This window comes from Passer montanus, unplaced genomic scaffold, assembly GCF_014805655.1.
Source record: "Passer montanus isolate IOZ18808 unplaced genomic scaffold, ASM1480565v1 scaffold204, whole genome shotgun sequence".
Lineage (NCBI taxonomy): Eukaryota > Metazoa > Chordata > Aves > Passeriformes > Passeridae > Passer > Passer montanus.
The window spans coordinates 57,177-79,209 of record NW_024366637.1 but is presented as its reverse complement, the minus strand read 5'-3'; the positions used below and the strand labels follow the sequence as shown (position 1 = coordinate 79,209).

Sequence of the window (22,033 nt, the reverse complement as noted above, 5' to 3'; positions counted from 1 at the left end):
CCAATTTTGTCCCGCGCTTGCCCAGGATCAGCCCCGCCCCCGAGAGTGCGCACGCGCAGGGGGCGGGGCCAAAGCGCCGGGTTGGTGTGGCGAGCGCCTTCTGGCGGCCCGGAATGGGGACACGCGGGGCGGGATCGGGACAGAGGGACAGGGACACACGGACACCGCCGGACACACAGACACGGCCGTGGAGAGCCCCCGGGGATGGACACACGAGCCTGGCGCAGAGTTGATTTGCCCAAGCAGGAGTTTATTGGCCGGAGCCGGGCACCCTCCGGACGCTGGGGACCCTCTGACCATTGCTCATGGCCCGGGGGGGCTGTGATGGCTCTTCCCGGGGGTCTGGAGCCCCTCAGCTCCCAAATCCCCCTTCCCAGGGTTTCTCAGGCCTGGAGCCGCCTCCAGGACATGGCAGGGGGAGGAAGCCAAGCTGGGACTGGGGTCCCTGTTCCATCCCAGGAGTCATCACCCCATCCCGCAGAAGGGGGCAGCTCCAAAGTGGGGGTGTCCCCTGGAGCTGCCCCTGCTCCCCCATTCCCAGGGAGTGCAAACAAAGCTCGTCCTGCTCTTCCCGTTGAGGGTCCAGGCCACCACGTCCCCTCCCGGGGCTTTCTCGGCGCAGCCGGTGCGGCGGCAGCAGCACACGGGCTGCGCTGGAGCTGCGGGCACACCGCCCGTGGCCCCTCCTGGCCGGGATTTGGGGTGTCAGAGCGCACGGGCGCTGCGGCATTTCGGGGGGAGCAGAGCACGGCACCCGCAGCAGCACCCGGGGCTCACCTCCGGGCACTTCCCCTTCCACGCCATCGGGAAAAGAAGGGATTCGAGGCAAAACATCGGCGGAGGGGTGCGCCAGCTGCCTGCCAGACCCCCACCCCTGCCCGGGCTCCTCCCGGTACAGCCGGCCCGGCCCCGGGGCAGGCTCTCAGGAGATCTCGTTGCCGAACACCTCGAGCAGCAGCGGCGTGAGCTGCATGCTGTGCTGGGGCTGGAAGGACAGGCAGCGGTACTGCCGCGAGTGCTCCTCGTTCAGGCTGCGCAGGTCCGCCAGCTTCTGGATCATCTTGGCGTAGAGCAGGCGGCCGCCGGGCGCGGCGTGCCGGGCGCGGATGTAGCTCTGCAGCACCTCCGAGAGCCGCTCCTGCAGCGCCTCCACCCGCAGCGGCTCCCGCACGCCCGGCCGGTCTGCGGCAGGGCAGGGCTCAGGGGGCACGCTCTGCCCTTTGGGGGTTTGTAGGGCTGGGGGGGATTCCCTTCCCTTTTGTCCCTTTTTAGGGTTTGGGGGGGATTCTCTCCCTTTCGTCCCTTTCTGTGGTCTGGGGGGATTCCCTCCCTTTCATCCCTTTATAGGTTTTGGGGAGATATCCTCCCTTTTGTGGGTTTTTAGGGTCTGGGGTGATTCCCTCCCTTTTGTGGCTTTTTAGTGTTGGCGGGGATCCCCTCCCTTTTGTCTCGTTCTAGGGTCTGGGGGATTCCCTCCCTTTCACCCCTTTTTAGGGTTTGGGCTGATTCCCTTCCCTTTTTGTCCCTTTTTATGGTCTAGGGGGATTCCCTGCCTTTTGTGGGTTTTTAGGGTCTGGGGGGATTCACTTCCCTTTCACCCCTTTATAGGGTTTGGGACAATTCCCTTCCTTTTGTGGCTTTTTGGCTGATTCCCTCCCTTTTTAGGGTTTGGGAGGATTCCCTTCCTTTTGTCCCGTTTCAGGGTCTGGGCTGATTCCCTCCCTTTCAACCCTTTATAGGATTTGGGGGAATTTTCTCCCCTTTGTGGGTTTTTAGGGTTTGGGCTGATTCCCTCCCTTTTGTCCCTTTTTAGGGCCAGCTGTACTTAGGGGTTTTTCCTCCCTTTTGTGGGTTTTGGGGATTTGGGGTTTTTCCCCTCCCTTCTGTGGGATTTTAGGGTTTGGGGTGGGTTTGTCCCTACCTGGGGACAGGATGCAGATGGCCATGAGCAGCACATGCTCCTCCTCATGCAGGTTCAGCTTCTTCAGCCCCACCTGGAATTTCACCAGCGGCTCCAGCAGGTCCATGCTGTGCCCGGCTGCGGAGAGAACGGAGCCTCAGGGGGGCTCTGGAAGGGGATCTTTCCCTTTGGAAGGGGATTATTTTTCCTCTAGAAGGGTTTTTTTTTCCTCTGGAAGGGGATTTTTTCAGACACGTTGGGGTGGCACTGGGGCCATTGAGGAGGTGGCACTGCAGACCTTGAAGCACCACTTGTCACCCCCTAAACCCCCAGAATTTGGGGCAGGACTGAGCCCCATTCTCAGCACAAAGCCAGGCACAGAGAGAAGGCCCAACAGGGGCAAAGTCAGGAAATGTTGGGGTTTGGGGCTGGCACTCCCTTACCCTGGGTGACATCGCTGACCCTGTACTTGAAGTCGCTGCTGCCGCAGGTCCAGGACATGTCCTCGAGGGTGAAGGACTCGTTGGAGCGCAGCATGATCACCTCCATGGCGCTGCACTTGAGCAGCACGATCTGGTCCTCTACAGACAGCTCCCTGCAGGAGGATTTGCCCTCTGGATGGGGAGCTCAGGGGACACAGGGGACAGGAGCTGCCACCCCCAGGGTGCTCACAGGCCCTCAGCTGGGGCTCCCTCCCCAGGAATTCCCATTCCAGGGTGTTTTTCAGGTGTGTTTTTGCCCCAGATCTTGTAACGAACAGAACCTGAGGCTCCTCCTCAGGAATTCCCATTCTGGGTTTTTTTTTCAGGTGTGTTTTTGCCCCAAATCTTGGAATGAACGGAGCCTGAGGCCCCGCACCAGGCCCCTCAGGTGCTCTGGGTGTCTCCCTGGTGGAATCTGCCTGCGTTTTCCAGGGTATTGGGAAAAGGGGAGAACCCCAGGGAGGGGGAGAGCCAGAGAGCAGAGCTGAGGAATGGCTGGGAAGGGCAGCACGGGGTTCCCGGCAGCGGGAAACAGCGAATTTGGGATCCGCGGCCTCACCTGAATCCCGGGATCATCTTGGCGAAGCCGATCACCTTCTGGATGCTGTAGCTGACCAGGTCAGCCAGGTGTGGGAGCATGGAGAGCTGCGAGAACTCCAGGTTGACCGAGGAGCTCTCGTCCTGCTCCTCCGGCAGCGCCAGGCCCGGGAACGGCGGCGGCTCCGCGGGGTCTGCGCCAGGAAAACGCTCTGAGGAGGGAACCCCGCGGGGTCTGCACCCCAGAGAGCCTCCCAAAGGCTCTGGAACGCTCTGAGGAGGGCACCATGGTGGGGTCTGTGCCCCAGAGCCCCCCAGGAGCTGAACAAAGGCTCTGCAATGCCAGATCTGGGTGGAGGGGCTGCATTTCTGCCCCTGTGAGCCCTGCAGGGGTGAGGGGAGGGAATCTGGGTGGTTTTGAGGCCACGTTCTTCACAGGGTGTTGGGGTTCAGGGCCGGTTTGGGATCCCAGTCTGAGAATGCAGGATGAGGAGGAAGAGGAGGAGGGCAGACCCTCACGCCAGGGTTAATTTGGGTTCTGGCACAACCCTTCCCCACCTCTGGAATTTGGGGTGGTTTGAGGCGTCACCTCCAGCCCAAGCCAAATCCTGGGATCCCTCCCTGGCTCCCAATCCCAGTTTGGGGCCTGGAGGAGCTGGGGCACACCTGGGAATGTGCTGAAGGCCTCGGAGCTGAAGAGATCCGAGGAATCCTCCGAGGACAGGTCCTGGGTGAGGAGGGACGAGGATTTTGTGGCCCCTCTGCTGCTGGGGTGGCTTCTCACAGGGGGCTGGGAGAGAAAACAGAGAAAACTCCTTGAGGAACGGGGCTGGCAGAGGGGTCTGTGGATTTTGCAGAGGGAATTTGAGGGATAAAAGACATTTTTGGGGTCAGTACCCGAAATTTGGTGAAGTCAGCGTAGGTGGGGTCGTAGGTTTTGCGGTGGGCCTCGAGCAGGATGTCGATGACTTTCTGCTGCTCCTCTGAGAGTTTGGGCTTGAGGCTTTCCCTCAGTGCTTCCTCCTCCTTCCTCTTCAGGATCATCTCCCGCTTCCTCTGCACCTCCTCGTCCGTAAGGATGACTGCGAGAGAAAAAGGGGCGGAATTAGGGATTGGAACCCTGAAAAATCGCTTTTGTCACCTGCAAAACCCCTTTGTCCCCAGTTTCTTGCTGTGCCCAGGAGGTTTCTGGTGCTTTTTTTTTTTTTCCTGAGGCTCTGGGGGCACCGAGGCCATGCCAGCCCTGTGCCTGCTCTGCTCCCTCCCTGTTTGCTCGGCACTCTCAAATCCTGAAACCCTCGGCTCCCAGCTGCCACCAGGGGTGTCCAGCGCTGCTTCAGGGCAGTTTTAATCTGATTTTTAAGGTCAAGGCTCAGCCAAACTCCCCCGCCCTCAGGGTTGGGGATTTATGGCTTTTATTGGGGTGGTGGTGCTCAGCAGCGGCCAAAGGTTGGGCTCCACGCAAGGCTGGGCCTGTTTGTTCAGGGAAAAGGAGCAGCTGGGGACAATTTGGGCTGAAATCTTCACTTTTTTATCAAGCACTCCAAGCCCTGAACAGCCTCAGAGGGGCTGGAAGGGACAAAGGCACCAGGGAGCTGCAGAAATCCCTGGGGTCACAACAGAGGCCCCTCAAAGCAGGGCTGAGCAAAGGGAACTCCTTTCCCCAGGGACTGGACACCCCCAGGGGCTGATTCCGAATTCCCTGGTGCAGGGACCCCGTGCTGGGAGAGTCAAGGTGGAATTTGGGGCGAGAGGTCAGCAGGAGGAGCTCGAGCCAAGGAGGCCTCGGCCTCGCCTGCTCCTTTGGCCCAGGGCGATTTTCCATTCTCCATTTTCCATTCCCCAGCCTTGCACAATCTCAGAGGGGCCTGGGACACCTCATCAGGAGCCAAAAGGTCGCTCCCACCTCCACCATCGGGGAGGAAAATTGGGATTTTGCCATTTCCCCTTCTCAGTTTTTAACACAAAAATCATCAGATCTACACAGGCTCGGCCTGCACCGGGTCCCTGGTGCTGCACAAAGAGCAGGAGCTGTTAAAATCCGTGGAGAAGGATTTTTGGGGATTATTAGGGAAGGATCCAAGGGAGCCCCAACATCCCTGAGAGACAGACACCCCTCCCTCAGCTCCAGGCAGCTGGAAGAAGGCAGGGAAGGGGTAATTCCACATTTTCTGGCCGCCCAGCAGGTGGAAAAGGATTTCCCAGGCCCTTGTGCAAGGGGAGAAAGCAGCGAGGAGGGGACATGGGAGAAATCCCAAATCCCAAGGCCTGGAGGGGTCTTCTCTGCCCTGTTTGTCCCCAGACAGGCAGAAAACCACAAATATTCTCTGGAAATGCCATGTGGTGACCTGGGCTGCCAGGGCCTGGCATGGGGCTGGGAGAGTTGGGGTCACCAAACCCCTCGGCTGGCCAAACCCGGCTCCTCCTGCCCCAAACTGGGACTGGCAGCCAGGGAGGGACCCCAACCCCCAAATTCCAGAGGTGAGGAAGAGCCCAAATCAAACCCGGCACGAGGATCTGCCCTGCTCCTCTTCCTCCCTACCCCACATTCCCAGCCCTGAATCCCAATACCCTGTGGAAAACAAGGCCTCAAAGCCTTCCTGATTCCCTTCTTCCACCTAAAAATAACCCAAACCCTTCGTCCTCCCTCATTTTTCCAGCGGCAAAGTCCATTTTTAGCTATTTTTAGCCTGTCTGGGTCAGTTTTGGTTAATGCAGGCAGGATTTGCTAACGGGGCTGTTTACACGTTAACTCCTGTGGGGAAAGCATGGAGAAAATCTGGAGAAAACCCCCTGGAATTGCTGCCCAGCAACTTGCCAGCCCTTCCTGGGTAATTAATTGGCTGCTGGTACTAATTAAAGCACTTCTCTCATTAGGGGCTCCTCAAAAACCAGGGACAGCTCCCCAAAATTTGGGGACAGCCAGGGTGGGATGTGGCCTTTTCCTCCCTCATCAACCTGCCAATCCCAAAGAATAAAATCCAGAGATTCCCATCAGGATCATTGGAAATGTAAGCTTTTTTTCCCCCGCAAACACTCCAGATTCTGATTTTTCTGGAGGCCCTGGGGTGACATCAGGCTCTGTTTGTGCCCTGATTAGCACATCAGGGAAAGGGCCCTGCCTCCATATCCCAAATTCCCAGCTCCATGGACAGCCTGGCCACAATCTCCCAGCAGAAAATGTTTGGTTGGAGCTCTCCAGGAGCACCCAGCTCCTCCCCAGCACCTCAAATATGTTTTATTTTTAAAAGCCACTTATCTCTAAATACACCCGGAGAAAACAAACATTTGGGCCACATTTGTGTGTTTGGACTGGGCTTAAAAACCGCTTTAATTCCTTCTGCTGTTGACTTAAGTCCCTGCTTTATCCCACATGGAAAAAAGGGTCAGGAAAAAAAAATCCCAGAGGGAGAAGAGGAAAACCCAACCTGGCTCCATGGGGATGGGGAAGCTTATCCAGCTCTTCCCATGGAGCATGGAAAATGCTGGAAAAGAGGATTTTCAGAGCCAGTGGGAGTCATGGAGCTCAAAAACCAGGAGAATCCATGAGAACAGAACTCCAGGATGGGAAGGAATCATTAAACCAGCTCCTCTCAATCATTACCCGCTGCTTCCCCTGCCCTTTGCATCCCCCGGGGAGGTTCCTGGTGGCAGCCCTGGCAGCAGGGAGGTGGCAGAGGCACAGCCAGGGCCCCGGGAGCAGTGCCAGGTCACTCCCAGGACGGGCACACTCACACTCCTTCATCATGCCGATGTCCAGGCAGCGCTTGAGCCGGCAGGCCTGGCAGTGCCGCCGGTTGTCCTTGGTGATGTGGCAGTCCCCGCTGAAGGGACAGGTGAACATGGCCTTCCTCTTCATGCTCCTCCTGGAAAAGGGCAGGGAAAAGGGCAAAACCCTTTCTGGGCTCCATTCCTGCTGTTTTGGCTGATGCTGCAAGCATCAGTTGGGTTGGGAGCTTCAGGCACTGCTGGAAAAGGAAAATTTCCCCCAGGGGAATTTGGGTTTATCCCGAAATGGTCTGGGGGAAATGACCTTAAACCCAGCTTGAGCCCCTTCCACTAAACAGGGCTGCTCTAAGCCCAGCCCAGCCCGCTGGGTTTAAGATTTTTGGGTCTAAACATGGGTTTTTAAGGCCAGGAGGGTGGAAGGATTGCAGGATTGCAGAGAAACCCCCCCGGGCAGCAAAATAAACCCGAGCTGGGGCCGTGTGGTTTAAACCAAGCCGCCCTAAGCCCGGCTTTGCTGGCAGAACTGGCCCGAGCACATTTTGGGTGTGCAGGGAGAGGAATTCTCGCTGCAGGACACAGCGAAAGGAGCCTGAAAATGACAACCCTGAGCTGCAGCGAAACCACAGTGTGGAACGGGAAGGTGGAGCCACCGGGACAAAGGGTCAGAGCCAAAATAACCCAGGGAAAAGGGTCAGAGCCTGCCAGCACAACGGGGCAGGGCCAAAACCTTCCGAGGAATAACGGCCAGAGCCAGAATTTCCAAGGAAAAATGGTCAGAACCTTCCAGGACAAAAGGTCAGAGCCAAAATCTTCCTGGGATAAAGAGTCGGAGCCAAAATATCCCAAGGATAAAGGCCAGAAACTTCCAGGGAAAAACGATCAGAATCTTCCCAGGACAAAGGGTCAGAGGCAGAATTTCCCAGGAAAAAGGTGGTAGATGGGATATTGGGAAGAAATTCCTCCCTGAGAGGCCCTGGAATGGAATTCCCAGAAAAGCTGTGGCTGCCCCATCCCTGGAAGTGACCAAGGGCAATACTCAGATAAAAAAATGGGTAAAAAAAAATCAGAATTGGGTAAAAAAATATTAAATAGGGGTAAAATATGTCAAATATGGATTAAAATTACAAATATGGGTAATAAAATAAAATATTTAGCAAAATATAAAATAAAATTTTAAAAAATGGGTAAAATAATAAAATCTGGGTAAAAATCTTCCAGATTTTGTCTGGCTGCAGCCCCAGGAATTAAAAGCTGCTTTTAGAAAGGGAGATGTAAATAAAGAGGCTGCACTCTGCCTTTTCCTGACAGGAATTTGGGATTTTTGGGAATTCATCCCAGAAAAATGGATGGCAGGGCCCTGTTTTTCCCCCATTCCACCAAAACCTTTGGAATTTTGCTGCTCCCAATGGGGAAACACAAACCCAGCACTTGGAATTCAGCCCTGAACACCCCCAAATCCCCAGTTTTGGTGCACAAAAAGCTTCTTTTTCTCTCAAAAACTCGAGGAAAGGCCGGGAATGCACAAACAACGAGGCCTTGGAGCAGGGAAAAACATTCCCGGGGCTCGGGACAGGCCAAAATTCCAGGTTTGGAATGAAAATTGCAGCTTGGGTGGCTCCGGAGGCTCCCAGGGTGACACCGGAGCCGGGCTGGGCTGGAATTCCATGGAACTCTTCCCGAGCCACCCATTCCCAGGCGGATTTGGGATCCCAGGGGCTAAAAATAGAGGATTCCAAGCCTCATTCCCAGCCTGGAATGAGGGATTCGTGCTGGGAGGTGGGGAGGGCTCCAGGGGGATGGGGGTAGAAGTCTCAGGGTGACCCAGAATTCCCAGGGGGGACAGCAGAATTCCCTGGAAATACTGGATTTTGGAAAGAGCTGCTCCAGGGCTTCCCCTGCCTTTCCTCATCCCCCAATCCCAGAGTTTTTTGAGGTTTTAGAGCTTTTTGGCTGGGTAAAAATCCCAATTTTTGACCTCAGGGGAGTTTTCTCACACTCCCCCCTTTTCCTGGAGCACCGCAAGGCTCCCAGATCCATGAAAAACCCTGGAAAAACAGGGAAAAACCCATCCCACAAAAGAAATTGGCGATTTCCCCCCCTTAAACCTTGGGGATGCAGCACCACCCGGAATTCCGGGCTTGTTTCGGGACCCCATTGGGACTCCCGGGTTTGTTTTTGGGATGGGGCGTTCCCAGCAGATTCCCCTTGGGATTCCTGGGGTTATTTTTGGGATGGGGCACTCCCAGAGGCCCGGGCCCACCTGAAGAAGCCCTTGCAGCCCTCGCAGGTCATGGCGTTGAAGTGGAAGCCGGTGGCTCTGTCCCCGCAGACCCCGCAGACCCTGGGCACGTTCCGCTCGCAATCCCCGGCAGGATCGGCCACGGAGGTGCTGGAAGCGCCCGGATCCATGGCTGGGAGGGGGGAAAATCGGGATTTGTCAAGGCTTTTCTTTCAATTCCACCTGATCTGGGGCAAAATCGGGGGTTTGGTGCTAAAGTTACCCCTAAAATTCAGGATTTTTCCTTGGATTCCCCCTGATTTGGGCAAGGGATTTTTATTCCCATTGGCTCTGGCCATTAAATCCACAAAAAAAAAAAAAAAAAAAGGGATTTTTGGGGTTCTGGAATGCTGGGAAAGCTCTGGGATTGGGAGAGGCTCAATTAATGCCTCGCTAATGAGGCAACACAACCCCAAGGCTCCTTAAAAATTCCCAGCGTCTCTGAAATTTTTTCCTCTAAAAAAGGAGAAAAATAAGTGTTTTTTTCCCATTCCAAACCCGCCCATTCCCAGATTCCGGCTGTACCTTTAAATCCATTAAATTTCATTAAACTCCCAATTAAATAATTGCCTCTGCTTTGGGGCTGTTTTCCAGGGATCCCTGAGGGGGATTTTGGGGCTTTCCCTGGGACAGCATTCCCAGCTCTCCTCTGCCACCATTCCCAAGCCTGGATTTTCACCTTCATTCCTTTAATTCCTTTGGAATTTTGTTTTCATTTGGATTTTCCCAGCCGGGCCTCGGGGTTGGGGCTGGGCTGGAGGATCCCTGGGGATCCCTTCCCACGTTTGGTGAAGATCCCACGGAATCCCCAAACAAAGAATTCCCAAAACCCCGCGGGAGCTGCTGCACTGGGGCATTCCAGACGAATAAAAATCCATGGAAAACCGGGAGAGGGAAGGGGTGAAAGTTTCCCAACGGAATCAGAGCAAAGAGCAGGGGCAGATCCAACACCCTGGGAATTCCAGCTGGGAAAAACGAGCCCGGCAACTCCGGAGCTCCTGGCACGAGAGGGAACTCTGGGATGAGGAATTGGGGATCCACAGATCCTGGTTTTCTCTCCAGCCCATTAAAAATTGGGACTATTCCAGGTTAAACCCTTGGATTGCCATTCCTTGGACTCCAAACACATCCCACTGCTCCTTCTAAATGGGAAAATCCAACTGAGCTGAGCTTTTCCTAGGATTTTCCCCCCAAAAAAGATCCCTCCAGCACCAGTGTGGTCATTCCATGGAGAAGCTTTCCCCCTTTTCCAAGGAAAAACTCAAAAAAAATCCAGGAATGGGAATTTTCCCCCCAGAATCTTCCCTGGTGTCCCCCAAACCTTTCCTCCTCCTGCCCCAAATCCTTCCCTTTGCTCCTTTATTTCCTAATCCCTAATTCCAGGCTGTCCAAGGAATCCTTCCTCTCATATCCCAAACAAAATCCAGGGGAGGCCGGCAGGCAGAAGCTGCCCCTGCTTGTAGGAAATTCCAGAACTCCTCCGGAGCTTCTCCCTGGATTTCGAAATATTCCCAAACAGGTTCTTGCTCCGTCACCCTCGGGAGAGAGAAAACCACCCCGGGAAAACGCAATTCCCAAGAATTTTCAACATGGATTTTTTGTTCTTTACCACCTCCAGCTTCCCCTGGGGCTTTTTTTTTAAGCCGGGGAGCACCCCGGGCACCGCCGGGACCCCCGGGAGCCGGGCAGCACCCCACCGCCGCCGGGGCCCCCACCGCCCCCGCACCCCCAGAAGCCGCCCCCGGTTCGCCCGCAGCGGCCACCTCCGAGTCCCGGGGAGCGCCGGAGTCACGGCAGGGGCGGCGGGAAGGGCTGCGCTTGGCCGGGCCCCGCTGTCCCATGCCCGGTACCTGAACCCCGGTGTCCTCGGTCCCGGTGTCCCCGGTCATTTTTTTTTTTCTCCAGAGGGAGGAGAATTCCAGCAAAATTCCAGAAAAATTCTAGCACAACACTCTTGAAATCTGCCCCAAAAAAAGGACTGGGGAGAGGACCTGGAATTTGGGGAATTCCAACCTTAATTCCCTGGATTGGAGCAAGGATTATCTGAAGTTGCTGGGACAGGACCCCTGGGAAGGTTTAGGGTGGATTTTAGGGAAAATTCCTCATCCAGAGGGTGGAAAAGCTTCCCAGGGAAGGGCAGGGCCCGGAGGCTGCCCAGCCCAAGGAATTTTTGCAAAATGCTCATGGATATTTGGAAGTTTTGTGTCCAGTGCAGGGCCAGGAGTTGGAGCAGATTATCCCAGCTCAGGATATTCCAGGAAGAGTCCAGAATCTGTGGCCTTGGGATCCCATGTGGGATTGGGGCCTTTCCAGGAATGAAACAGCCCCAAAATCCCAATTTTTGTGCCCTGTCCCAGGCAGGGGGTCAGGGCAGGACAGGGGCCACCCTGGGCAGCAGCAGGACACAAATCCAGGTTTTTCCCATGGAATTCTTGCAGTGTCCCAGCCCCTCAGGAAGGGATGGCAGAGCCCAGGATTCCTTCAGGCACTGGAATTGCATCAGGATGCCAGGAGGAAATGGGAGAAGACCCCAGAATTCCTGAAAAACTGCACTGGGGAGGGCTCTCCCTATGGAAAAATTCCCAAAGCAGAGGCGGGAGGGCAGCATCAGCCCCAGACTGTGGAATAAAATCCTCTTTTTGTGCTGGAAACAGCCCTGGGAAGGTGTGGAGCCACACAGGCGATTCCCAGCTGTGCCAATTCCCAGGGAATCTGGGATTTGCTGTCCCCTCCCAGGTGAGCCCAAGGCCGGGGGACACATCCCGGTCTAAAAATAGAGCTGGGCCTTGTCAGGCTCTGGAGCAGGGGATTTGTGGAGACGGGAGGGATATTTGGGAGGAGGAATGGATTTTAGGGAACAGGGGAGCCCAAATCCCTGTCCCTTCCCTGGGATGTGCCTGGAAAAAAAGGGAGTTTTCACAGAAGGTCCCCCCTTGGAGCTGGAAAAGGAGCCTTTAGAAGCCCCACATCCCTGTCCATTCCCTTCCCTGGGATGTGCCCAGGAAAAGGGAATTCTCACTCCCCAAAACCTCGACTTGCCCAAGGAGGGAGGAGGAGGAGGAGGAGGGGGAATGATGCAGCAGCCGGAGATGTTGCAGCTGGAATTGGGAAATTGGAGCAGCAGCCACGCCTGGGGCATGCAGAAGGTGGGAAAACCCTCCGGAAACGGCTCAGACTTTTCCAGAGAAAAACGAGGAAGGCTTCATGTGCCAAAAATCCCCTTTTCCACCCAGTCTGCCCCTGGGAAGCAGGAACGGCTCCAGGCAAGGAGATCCTGGGATTCCAGGGAAGGAGGAAACGCCTCTGGATGCCAGGATAAAAATGCCAGGTGTTGTTTTCCACCCTTTTCCGTTTATTAGCAAGGAAAAAGGGCGAGGGTTGAGCTGATAAGGGCCGAGATAAGAGAAAAGGGCCCGAGGAGGAGCTGAGTCAGCAGAGGCTGCAGATGAAGTGGCAGCGCTGGGGACATCCTGGCACTGCCACCCCTGGCACATTTTTGTGCCATACACACCTCAGTTTAATCCTAATTTCCCTGGATTTTTGCTCCCCTTGCTTTCCCCATGTTTTCTCAGGATTTTTGCTCCTCTCACCCCTCACTTTCCCCTTCATCTCCCTGAATTTATTTATTTTATTTTTAATTCCCAGAACCATTTCCATTCCTATTGCTCTCCTTTTTAGGCTCTTATTTCCATCCCAGCCCACCTCCTACCGGGATTTTCCCTCTCCAAATCCCTGACAATTCCAGAATTTCCCCTCAGGGAGCTGGGGCCAGGCTGGCACTGCTTTGGCTCGGCCACAAGAAGTTAAAAATTATTCTCTGGAGCAGGATTAGCCATTAAATGGGGGAAAAAAACAACTGGGTTTTCCATTTATTCCTCCCTAAACGCAGCAGGATTCAGGGAAAGAAACCCCAGGCGTGGTTTACCTGGGAAAAGTCTGATTTTTGTGATTTTGGTTATTGCTAGGACATCTCAGTCCTGATCTGGTCACACCCTGGACATCTGGGGCAGACATCTCCTATCATCCTCATCATCATCTGCATCATCATATCCCAGATTTTCCTTGCTCCAGGACTCCAGAGGGAACCCAATCTCACCCTGGCATTTTTTCCTCTTTATTTCTACCAGGTCCAGCCCAACACAGGAGCTTTTTAAACTTTATTTAACTTTATTTACACCATTTTTGCTCCCCTTGGTTTCCCCATATTTCCCTGGATTTCTCTCCATTCACCCTTGGATTTAATTTTAATTTCCCTGGATTTTTCTCCCCTTACTGCCCTATTTCCCTGGATTTGATCTCAACGTCCTGGCATTCTTCCTCCCCTTGATTTCCGCATAATTCCTCTGGATCTTCCCTCCCTTTTCCCTGGGTTTCAACCCAAATTCCCCAGGATTTTTGCCCCGCTCACACCTTGCTTTCCCCATCACCTCCCTGGATTTTTGCTCCCCTCGCTTTCCCAGGTTTTTTTCCCTCTCTTGCCTGGGTTTAACCGCAATTTCCCGGGATTTTCGTGTCCCGCCGCGGCCGCGGCTCCTTCCCCAGGCGGAGGAAGATGAGTCACGGGCGGCTCCGGGGGAGGAGGAGACGCCGCAAAAACGTCGCTTCTCCCGAAAACCTCTTTCCGAGAAAAAACACCCAACTTTTCTCAGAGCTGCAGCCTCGAAAAGGAGAGGAAGGAGCGGCTCAGCCGACCCCAAACCGCCCCAAAAACTCTTCTGGGATGCTCTGAGGAGGATCCCTCAATTCTTGGTGCATAAAATCCCCCCGTACCTTGATTTTCCTCAATTCCTGGTGCATAAAAATCCCCCCGTACCTTGATTTTCCTGCGGCTGGCACGGCTCGGGATCCTCCACAATATGGGAAGGCACTGGGGAATTAAGAAGTAAGGTGATTAATGCCGTGCCGGGCGGCTCAGCCCCCCAAAACCCCGAGCTGGGACCTTGAACGTGGGCTTAAATGGGCGCTTAATCATGAGAGCAGCCAGAAACCCCAAAGCCGACCTTACAGGAAACGCTAAAATCACCTTACAGGAAACCCCAAATTCACATGAACACCCCCACGGCGCCCAGGAATTTCCCGATTTCGAAGCCCCCCCAAAAAGGGGGAGCCCCAGAGGGGGGAGGGCACAGCGGAGCCTTTCCGGGATGTGGGGATGCCCCGGAACACCCCAAAACTCCCGCATTGCTGGGGCTGGACAGTCTCTGAGCCCCCTAAAACCAGGAGCCACCCCCAGCACGGGACGGGGACACCGCGAGGGCAAACCAGGAAGCACCGGAGACTCCACGGCCGGGCCGGGGGGCGGCTGCCGGCGGGGACAGCCCGGGAGCCGGGGAGCACCCCGGGCACCGCCGGGACCCCCGGGAGCCGGGCAGCACCCCACCGCCGCCGGGGCCCCCACCGCCCCCGCACCCCCAGAAGCCGCCCCCGGTTCGCCCGCAGCGGCCACCTCCGAGTCCCGGGGAGCGCCGGAGTCACGGCAGGGGCGGCGGGAAGGGCTGCGCTTGGCCGGGCCCCGCTGTCCCATGCCCGGTACCTGAACCCCGGTGTCCTCGGTCCCGGTGTCCCCGGTCCCGGTGTCCCCCTTCCCGGTACCTGGTCCCGGTGTCCCCGGTCCCGGTGTCCCCCTTCCCTGTCCCTGAACCCCGGTGTCCCCCTGCCCGGTACCTGAACCCCGGTGTCCCCGGTCCCGGTGTCCCCGGTCCCGGTGTCCCCCTGCCCGGTACCTGGGCCCCGGTGTCCCCGGTCCCGGTGTCCCCGGTCCCGGTGTCCCCTTCCCGGTACCTGGGTACCAGCCCCGCCCGCTGCCGCCTTTTGACGGGAACCGGCGCCCCTGGCCCCGCCCCCTCCTCTCCCCGCCCCGCCCCTGCCCGCGCGGCACCGCCTTGGCCCCGCCCACGCACGCCATATAAGGCCAGACATGGGCGCGGTCACGACGAAGGGGGTGTGGCGGAGTTGCACGTGGTCCCCGGTAGCGCGGGGGCTTCCCCGGAGGGTCCCGGACCCCGCTGCCCACCCTGTCCTCGCTGCCCACCCTGTCCCTGCTGCCCCCGGTCCCCGCTGCCCACCCGACCCCTCTCCCCCTCCGGGAGCGCCCAGCTGGGCACGGGACCCCTGGGGGCTGCCACCCCTCCCGGTGATCTCGGGCAGCCGATCCCGCTCCCGGTGAGTGCCCGGTGCTGTACCGGCACAGAACAAACGGCCCCGGTAGCAGAGTGCCACCCCCAGCTGCTCCCGCTGTCCCCACAGACCCCGAGGGTGACCCGAGCCTGGGGACCCGCCTGGGTTTGGCTGCTCCTGAGGGGTCTGAGAGTATTTGGCACAGAGCAAGAACCGACCTTGACCATCCAAAACCCTCTTATCGGTGACTTGGAATGTGGGATTTTGGGCAGAGCTAGCTCAACCCAACCCAACCCAAAGGTGTTCATTCCCTGCGCACGCTGCACCCCCAGTCTAAAAAATCGGGATATTCGGCAATTTTCCCCTTTCCATCCTCCAATCCCCAGCCGGGATGCAGCCACCTGCAGCACCGAATAAAGCAGCGAGAGGAGCTCCTGGAGAAGCCCCGCTGCTGCTCCCAGGTTTATCGGGGGTCCCCTAAACCCAAAATCCGGGAGCAAACGAGCCCCCGGCGCAGCTGAGCCCCCGCAGCCGCGGGCACCGGGTTCAGCCGCCGCGGTTTGCGTGGGGAAAACGCTTCGAAATCGCCTTTAAATTGATTTAATGAGGCTGAGGAGGGGAAAACAACGTCTGGGAAGAAATGGGAGCTCATCAGCGGCAATTTCGTGTCGCGGGAGGATTTCGGGAGGGTGGGAGTGGGGGAAGCTGCTCATCCCCATCCCGGTGCTTTTGGGATCGCAGCTCTTTCTGTACCAAAAAAACGTCCCAAAATCTCCCAAGGTTTTCCCCCACTGACACGGCCACGCACCCGACCAGCGGGACGCATTTTCCATACAAATTTTTACCTTTTTCCCAGCGGGAATTTGTGCCTCCCGAGCTCTGGAGAAAGTTTGTGGCCGAGGAGGGTTTGAATTCTCCTCGTCTCTCCTGATTCCCTGCTGCTCTCCTGCCCTCAGTCCCCCGGCACGAGGGGTGTGGGGCCAAATCCCGGCTCTGCTCCGCACCCCCGGGACAGCCGGCACGGGCAGGACTCGGCAGGATTTCATTCCTGCCCGGAGTTTCATTCCTGCCTGCAAACTGCAAGAGCCGTGAGCGGTTTTTGTGCCGCACCAGCCTGGGAAAAGGGGTCGGCGGGGCTGGGAGAGGACGAGGAGGTGGCCCGGGGATGCGGAGCGGCAGGAGCTGCGATCCCAGATCTTCATGGAATGGTTTGGGCTTGGAAGGGACCTTAAGGATCCTCATTGCCACCCCGGAATTGTCCCTGCCCGGGGCTTGGAGCCACCTGGGAGGGACAAACGGGGCTGGGTGGGCTCCAAGGTCCCTCCCAAAAAATCCTGCGACTCCACGATCCCGTGCAGGGCTCAGAAATCCCTGCGGGACGCACGGACAAGCGGGGAAAGCCCCAGTCCGGTATTTCCCTGTCTTTGGAGCAGCGCTCCCTCATCCCGGAGGATGGGTCCGGACTCGGCCGGTCCCGGGAGAGCGGAGATTTCCCGGGAAGCGCTTCCACAATCCCTCCCGCGGCTGGAAAAGGGCCTTCCTCCCTTCCGCCCGTTCCCGCTGGGTTTGGGGGCAGAAAAAACTTGGAGAAAAAAAACGGGATCCAACCCGGGACGCGACAGGAGCCGAGGGCAGGTTGCGGGGGGAATTTTGGGTTCTTTCCCTGCTCTGGGAATTCTCTGCGGGGTCGAGCTCATCCCAAGGGGCTGGCAGGGATTTCTCCTTTCCCGATCCCTCTCCCTTCTCCTTTTCCAGCCCTTCATGCCACAGCCCCCGGGACGCGCAGGAAGGAAGGAGAGCCGGGAATTCTCTCCCCGCCTGAATTTTCGCTCCTGGGAAGGAGAGGAGAAATGATCCAGAAAATTTCCATGGGATACGGCTGCTGCGGCCGGGCAGGCGCTGCCTCTGGAGCTCGCAAAATATTTTAAATTCGCCGTGAATTTTATGTCGATGGTTTGGGTGGTTGGCAGAGGGAGGGATTTCGTTTTCCATCGGTTTTCTCTCGGGCGTGGTGGGAAAAAGTCCCACGGGAGGGAATTTATTGAAGGAAAACGGACCCGGGAGCGGGGAGGGAACGGCCTGGGGGCATCACCCCCAGAAGCTGAGGGGGGCTGGAGGTGTTGCTGGGCTGGACCGGGACAGGGGGCCCGGGCCGGGGGACTCGGACCGCTCCGTACCGGGACAGGCGGGCCCGCACCGCTCGGGACCGCTCGGTACCGGGGTGGGGCCGCTCCGTGCTGGGAGCAGGGCTGTCGCACTGGTGTGGCTCCAGTCTGTACTGGTGTGACGGGGCTCGTACTGGGACAGGGATCCCCAAACTGGGGCTCGTCAGCTCCGTACTGGTTCCAGCCTCCCCCCGCCTCCATCCCCGCGCATGCGCGCTACGGGCAGAACGCTTCCGCTGCGCGCACGCGCGCGATTTACGTCACGGCCCCGCCCTGCCCCGCCCTGCCACGCCCAACCGGACCCAGGCATTGCTTTTGCGCGTGCGCGATTCTGACCACACCTCTCGCATGCAAATTAAGGGTGTGGCCACTACCCCCCTCGATAATTGGCGCGTGCGCTTGGGGTGAAATGACGGGGCGTGGCTCGGTAAACCCCGCCCTCCATTGTGACGTACACCCACAGCGGATGGGCGTGGTTTAAGCAACCCCGCCCATCCCGCATGATGAGGAATGGGCGGGGTCACGGTGAGCCCCCGCCCGCCCCCGGGCGGCGCAGTTGCCATAGCGACGGCGGCTGCGCGCGGGAACGGGGGCGGGGCTGCGGCGGCGGCGGGAGAGGGGCGCCCCCTGGCGGAGAGCGCTGAGGGAAGGGGTCTGTGAGGGGGCGCGTCCGGACAGGGTGGTCTGTGAGGGGGGGGCTCCTGTCTCAGGGTGGGGGTCTGTGAAGGGCAAGTTCCTGAGGGAGGGGGTCTCTGAGAGAGGGGGGTCTTCAAAGGGCGGCTCTTGAGGGAGGGGGACCTTGAGCATGAGGGGGTCTCTGAGGGGGGGGCTCCGTCTCTCAGGGTGGGGAGCTGTGAAGGAGAAGTTCCTGAGGGAGGGGGTCTCAGAGAGGGGGTCTTCAAAGGGCGGTCCTTGAGGGAGGGGGCCCTTGAGTCTCTGAGGTGGGGTCCATAGCAGGGCCTGTTCCTCTCGTGGGGTCTCGGGGGCTCTGGGCTGCTCCTGAGGGGACGCGGGCGAGCCCCGGGGCTGTGTCTTGGGGAGGGGGCTGCTCTCGGTGGAGGAGGGGGAGCCCTGGGGCGTGCTGGGTTTTGGGCGGCTGGCCATGGAGCCCATCGAGGTGTCTCTTTCTCCAAGGATGCCCTTTGTAGACAGGGACACTGTGGTGGCTTTGGGACCCCTGAGCGGGGCACTGCAGCTTAGAAATGGCTTAAACCCCCTTTAAGAGCCCAGAGCTGCTGCTGCCGCCTCTCGCCGGTGACACAGCCGTCCCCATCAGCCGCCACCATGGGCTCCGTGCGCTCCCTGTCTGCCGTCAGCACCGCCCCGAGCCGCAGGAGCGGCGAGGATGAGGAGGATGAGGATGCACCGGCCAGCCGGGAGCCCGTGCAGGACGGGGCCAAGATTCCCTACATGGAATTCACGGGCCAGGACAGCGTCACCTGTCCCACCTGCCAAGGCACCGGCTGCATCCCCACAGGTGGCTGTTCCCCTGGGGCGTAAACACCCCAAAAGCCAGCTCTAAACAGCAAGAAAAGGTCACTTTTTTATGTGTCATTCCCATTTTGCTTCCCAGAGCAGGTGAACGAGTTGGTGGCTCTGATCCCCTACAGCGACCAACGGCTTCGTCCTCAGAGAACGTAAGGAAGGGGTTCTTTTATTGCTTTAGGGGTTGTTTTCACCCAAAAAAAAAGATTTAAAGTGTGATTTTAAATATTTCTACCATGGGCACCACAGTCCCACCCCCACCTTCCATCCCCTCACTGAAGTTTGGGAGCAATTGCAAAAAGACCCCAAAATGCTGTTTTGGTTGCTCATTACCCAGCCCCAAATGTGCAAAGGGAGGATTTTGAGCCATTTTGACATTAAAAATGTGACAGCAGCTCTTGGGTGCCTCTTCCAAGGAAACCAAACAGGGCGTGGGGTTTTTTAGGATCTGAATCTTGCAGAAGAGGTGAAGAATTTAATTTTTTTTGGTTTTCCCCAGGAAACTCTATGTGCTGCTCTCAGTGCTGCTCTGCCTGCTGCTGTCTGGCCTGGGGGTTTTCTTCGTGTTCCCCCACTCTGTGCTGGTGAACGACGATGGCATCAAAGTGGTCCAGGTGTGGTTTGACAGGAAAAACTCCGCCGTCCTCCTGGCCATCACGGTAAAGTTTCCATGGATTTGGGAAAACAAATCCCCAGGGGAACCAGCCAGCAAGGTCAGGGTTGTTTTTGTTCCCTCCAGGCCACGCTGAGGATCAGGAATTCCAACTTCTACTCGGTGTCAGTGAGCAGCCTGAGCAGCCAGGTGCAGTACATGAACACCGTGGTGGGCAGCCAGCAGCTCACCAACGTCTCCAGCATCCAGCCCCTGAGGGACAAACTGGTAAAGACTGGGAGTCCTGCGAGTTCACCTCGTGGCTGCAGTGCCCGGGGGACACAGCTGCTTTTGCTCTGTCCACTCCCTCAGAAATGGGGTTGAAGGGTGATGGAGCTGCACTGAAATCTGATTTTTCCGCTCTGTTGCAGGTGAATTTCACCGTGAAGGCAGAGCTGGGTGGATCCCTGTCCTATGTGTAGTAAGGATTTACTGCTCCTTGGAGATAACCTGGGAAGGGAGAGGGGTGGAGCTGCTTTGATTAAAATTTGGGAAATTAATCTGGAAAACACTCACTTTTCCTGCTCAATTCCTTTGCCAGGAATTTTCTCAAGGTGCTGCGAGATGGTTTTGTTAGCACCAAAGTGAAAAATACCAGCAGGAGCTACCAAAAATCCCCAAATTCCTTAAGTTTCTCACTTGCTGACCAGTTTCCTTGATCTTTTCCAGTTTTTTCTGCACTTTGCCCAAGGTGAAGGTCCACAACATCGTGATCCTCATGAGGTGGGTGCCGCTCCTGCTTTGGGTTCTTGGAGCTCTTTTCCCACCTTAAAGATTCTGTTCTGTGGTTCCTGAATCCCAAGGGAATTCCAGCCAGGGATTTCAGCTCCAGGAAGAAAATCCTGCTTGGATTTTTCCCCAGATCCCACCTCAGGCTCAGGTTTTAACCCAGCCCAAGGGGGTAAATACGGAGTGTAGCACAGCTCCCTGCAGAGGCTGCAGTCCCCACCTTTTCACCAAAACCCACAGGAATCTGGGAGGTTTTTTTTTTTTTGAGGAAAAGAAGAGTGGTGTGATGAGCACCAACCTGCCAGGGTGTCCCTTTGCCCTGCCAGGACCTCGGTGAAGCTCTCCTACATCGGCCACAGCGCCCAGAGCGCCCTGGAGACCTTCCACTACCTGGACTGCAGCTCCAACTCCTCGGCCCCGGCGCGGGGAGCACCCTGAGGGCAGCGAGGCAGCCGCAGCCACCTCCGACCGACGGCAGGGGGACCGTGAGTGGCTCTGCGGGGACAAACCCGCCGGGGTTTGCTTTCTGCCACAGAATCGGGAACTTTCCCTGCTCAATTGAGGGCTGGAATGCCAGAGATTTCCAGTGGTTTGCACCTGTTCTGGAAGCTTGGCACCGGCAGGGTGTTTTGGGGCAAATGGATTTGATTTTTGAGAGTAAATGAGTTTATTTTTTCTCGGTGGAAATGAGTTTGTTTTCCTGCTCAATATGGCAGCACCTCAGGACCCCAAAAAAGGGACAGTTCCCACCCGGAATGAGCCTCTGTTTCACCTGGAAGGAGGCAAAGGAACCCAAACCTTTGGAATAAACTTCTCCCTCATTTTTCCCCTGCGGCTCCGACCCCGTTGGCATCCAGAGGCTCTTCCCTGGGGTTTGAAATTCGGGAATTTGCTGCTTTTTGTGCTCCACTTCCCAAAGCAGCAGGGATTGGAGGGGGTTCTGTGGGAGGCTGGGATTCCAAGGCCTCCCTGCCGGGAGCTGGACATTCCTGCCAGCAAAATCCAGCTGCCAGCTCGGCCCCCGCAGCCCTTTGGCATTTTGCCCCTTTTTGGGAGTTTTTTTCTGGAATTTCAGCCCTCCTTTCCCGTGGGATTCGGGAACCAGACACAGCTACATGTGAGGGGATTCTTCCTCAGTGGAAAAATTACTGGATTTTTGGGTGACAGTGGCACAAAATCCACACTTTGCTCCCTTTTCCAGCAGGAGATTCCTGCCCCTGCAGCATTTGTAGGGCTGAATTCTTCATTAAACCTGATTTGGATCTTTCTGTGTGCTGTCCTTTTTTTTTTTTTTTTTTTTTTTTAAGAAAAGCTCTGGTTTTGTCCTAAATCCATTGTTCTTGTGGTGTTTTTTGCAAAAAAAAAAAAATCCCTGTTTTGCTGATGGATTTCCACAGAATCCCAGCGTGGGTTGGGGAGGATGCTAAAACTCATCCCCAGGGATGGGGAATCTTCTGGGAATTCCATCCCGGGGCCTCCCTGCCCTCACAGGGAGGAATTCCTTCCCAAAATCCCACCCAAACCTCCAGATCCCAGTGGGAAGCCACTCCCCATGTCCTTCCCTCTGTCCTTTATCCCAAATCTGTCCCCAGCTCTCCTGAAAGGTCACCCTGGAGCCTTTCCTCCTCCAGCTGAAAAACCCCATTTTTCCCAGCCCTTCCCAGGATTTTTTGGGGGAAAATGAGGGGGAAAAAACCAGGTGCCCATTCCCAACTGGGCCCAGTGCCCAGAATTCCAATCCCAACCTCCTTCCCTGGTGACCAATTCCCACCAAGTTTTTTTTTGTTTTGTTTTGTTTTTTTAAGGGAGAAATCTCAAACTTTGATTTTTTCTCAATTTTCTTCCCCTCCTGGCTGGGTTTAATCCTGATTTTCTGGGGGTCTCCCCACATTCCCTTTCCCCCTCTTTACCCCCAGCCCCACCCTACTTTTCCAAGGATCATGGAGGGTTTTTTGGGGG

The 22,033-nt window shown here is 56.8% G+C and overlaps 2 protein-coding genes across 7 annotated transcripts; one reads left to right on the top strand and one right to left on the bottom strand.

Annotated features, from left to right (window-relative positions):
- Positions 1–229: 229 nt before the first annotated feature.
- VDR (vitamin D receptor) lies at positions 230–14,742 on the bottom strand. Of its 5 annotated transcripts, none has more exons than XM_039708551.1 (10): positions 14,671–14,742; positions 13,740–13,799; positions 8,909–9,059; positions 6,655–6,785; positions 3,817–4,001; positions 3,586–3,709; positions 2,942–3,113; positions 2,344–2,495; positions 1,922–2,038; positions 230–1,182 (listed from the first exon to the last, which is right to left on the bottom strand). In XM_039708551.1, exons 3-10 carry the CDS (start codon positions 9,055–9,057, stop codon positions 923–925), a joined length of 1,290 nt encoding a protein of 429 aa, XP_039564485.1. In that variant the 5' UTR covers positions 9,058–9,059; positions 13,740–13,799; positions 14,671–14,742; the 3' UTR covers positions 230–922. The 5 variants fall into 5 exon arrangements, with proteins under 5 accessions (XP_039564485.1, XP_039564481.1, XP_039564482.1 ...); XM_039708547.1 differs by having other exon boundaries at positions 13,740–13,793; positions 14,650–14,701; XM_039708548.1 differs by lacking the exon at positions 14,671–14,742 and adding an exon at positions 14,591–14,625 and having other exon boundaries at positions 13,740–13,793.
- Positions 14,743–17,801: 3,059 nt separating this feature from the next.
- TMEM106C (transmembrane protein 106C) lies at positions 17,802–21,338 on the top strand. Of its 2 annotated transcripts, none has more exons than XM_039708495.1 (8): positions 17,802–17,860; positions 18,432–18,685; positions 18,782–18,845; positions 19,193–19,352; positions 19,433–19,573; positions 19,717–19,766; positions 20,015–20,068; positions 20,401–21,338. In XM_039708495.1, the coding sequence occupies exons 2-8, from the start codon at positions 18,493–18,495 to the stop codon at positions 20,510–20,512; spliced, it is 774 nt and encodes a 257-aa protein (XP_039564429.1). In that variant the 5' UTR covers positions 17,802–17,860; positions 18,432–18,492; the 3' UTR covers positions 20,513–21,338. The 2 variants fall into 2 exon arrangements, with proteins under 2 accessions (XP_039564429.1, XP_039564430.1); XM_039708496.1 differs by having other exon boundaries at positions 17,854–17,887.
- The last annotated feature ends 695 nt before the right edge of the window (positions 21,339–22,033 follow it).

Coding starts and splice junctions, on each gene's coding strand:
- TMEM106C (XM_039708495.1), top strand. CDS start 18,493: ATGGGCTCCGTGCGCTCCCTGTCTGCCGTCAGCACCGCCCCGAGCCGC. Junction 19,574..19,716: donor AGCCCCTGAGGGACAAACTG/GTAAAGACTGGG, acceptor GCTCTGTTGCAG/GTGAATTTCACCGTGAAGGC. Junction 20,069..20,400: donor AACATCGTGATCCTCATGAG/GTGGGTGCCGCT, acceptor TTGCCCTGCCAG/GACCTCGGTGAAGCTCTCCT.
- VDR (XM_039708551.1), bottom strand. CDS start 9,057: ATGGATCCGGGCGCTTCCAGCACCTCCGTGGCCGATCCTGCCGGGGAT. Junction 2,496..2,941: donor AAGATGATCCCGGGATTCAG/GTGAGGCCGCGG, acceptor ATCCTCCTGCAG/GGAGCTGTCTGTAGAGGACC. Junction 2,039..2,343: donor GGTCAGCGATGTCACCCAGG/GTAAGGGAGTGC, acceptor TTCTCTCCGCAG/CCGGGCACAGCATGGACCTG.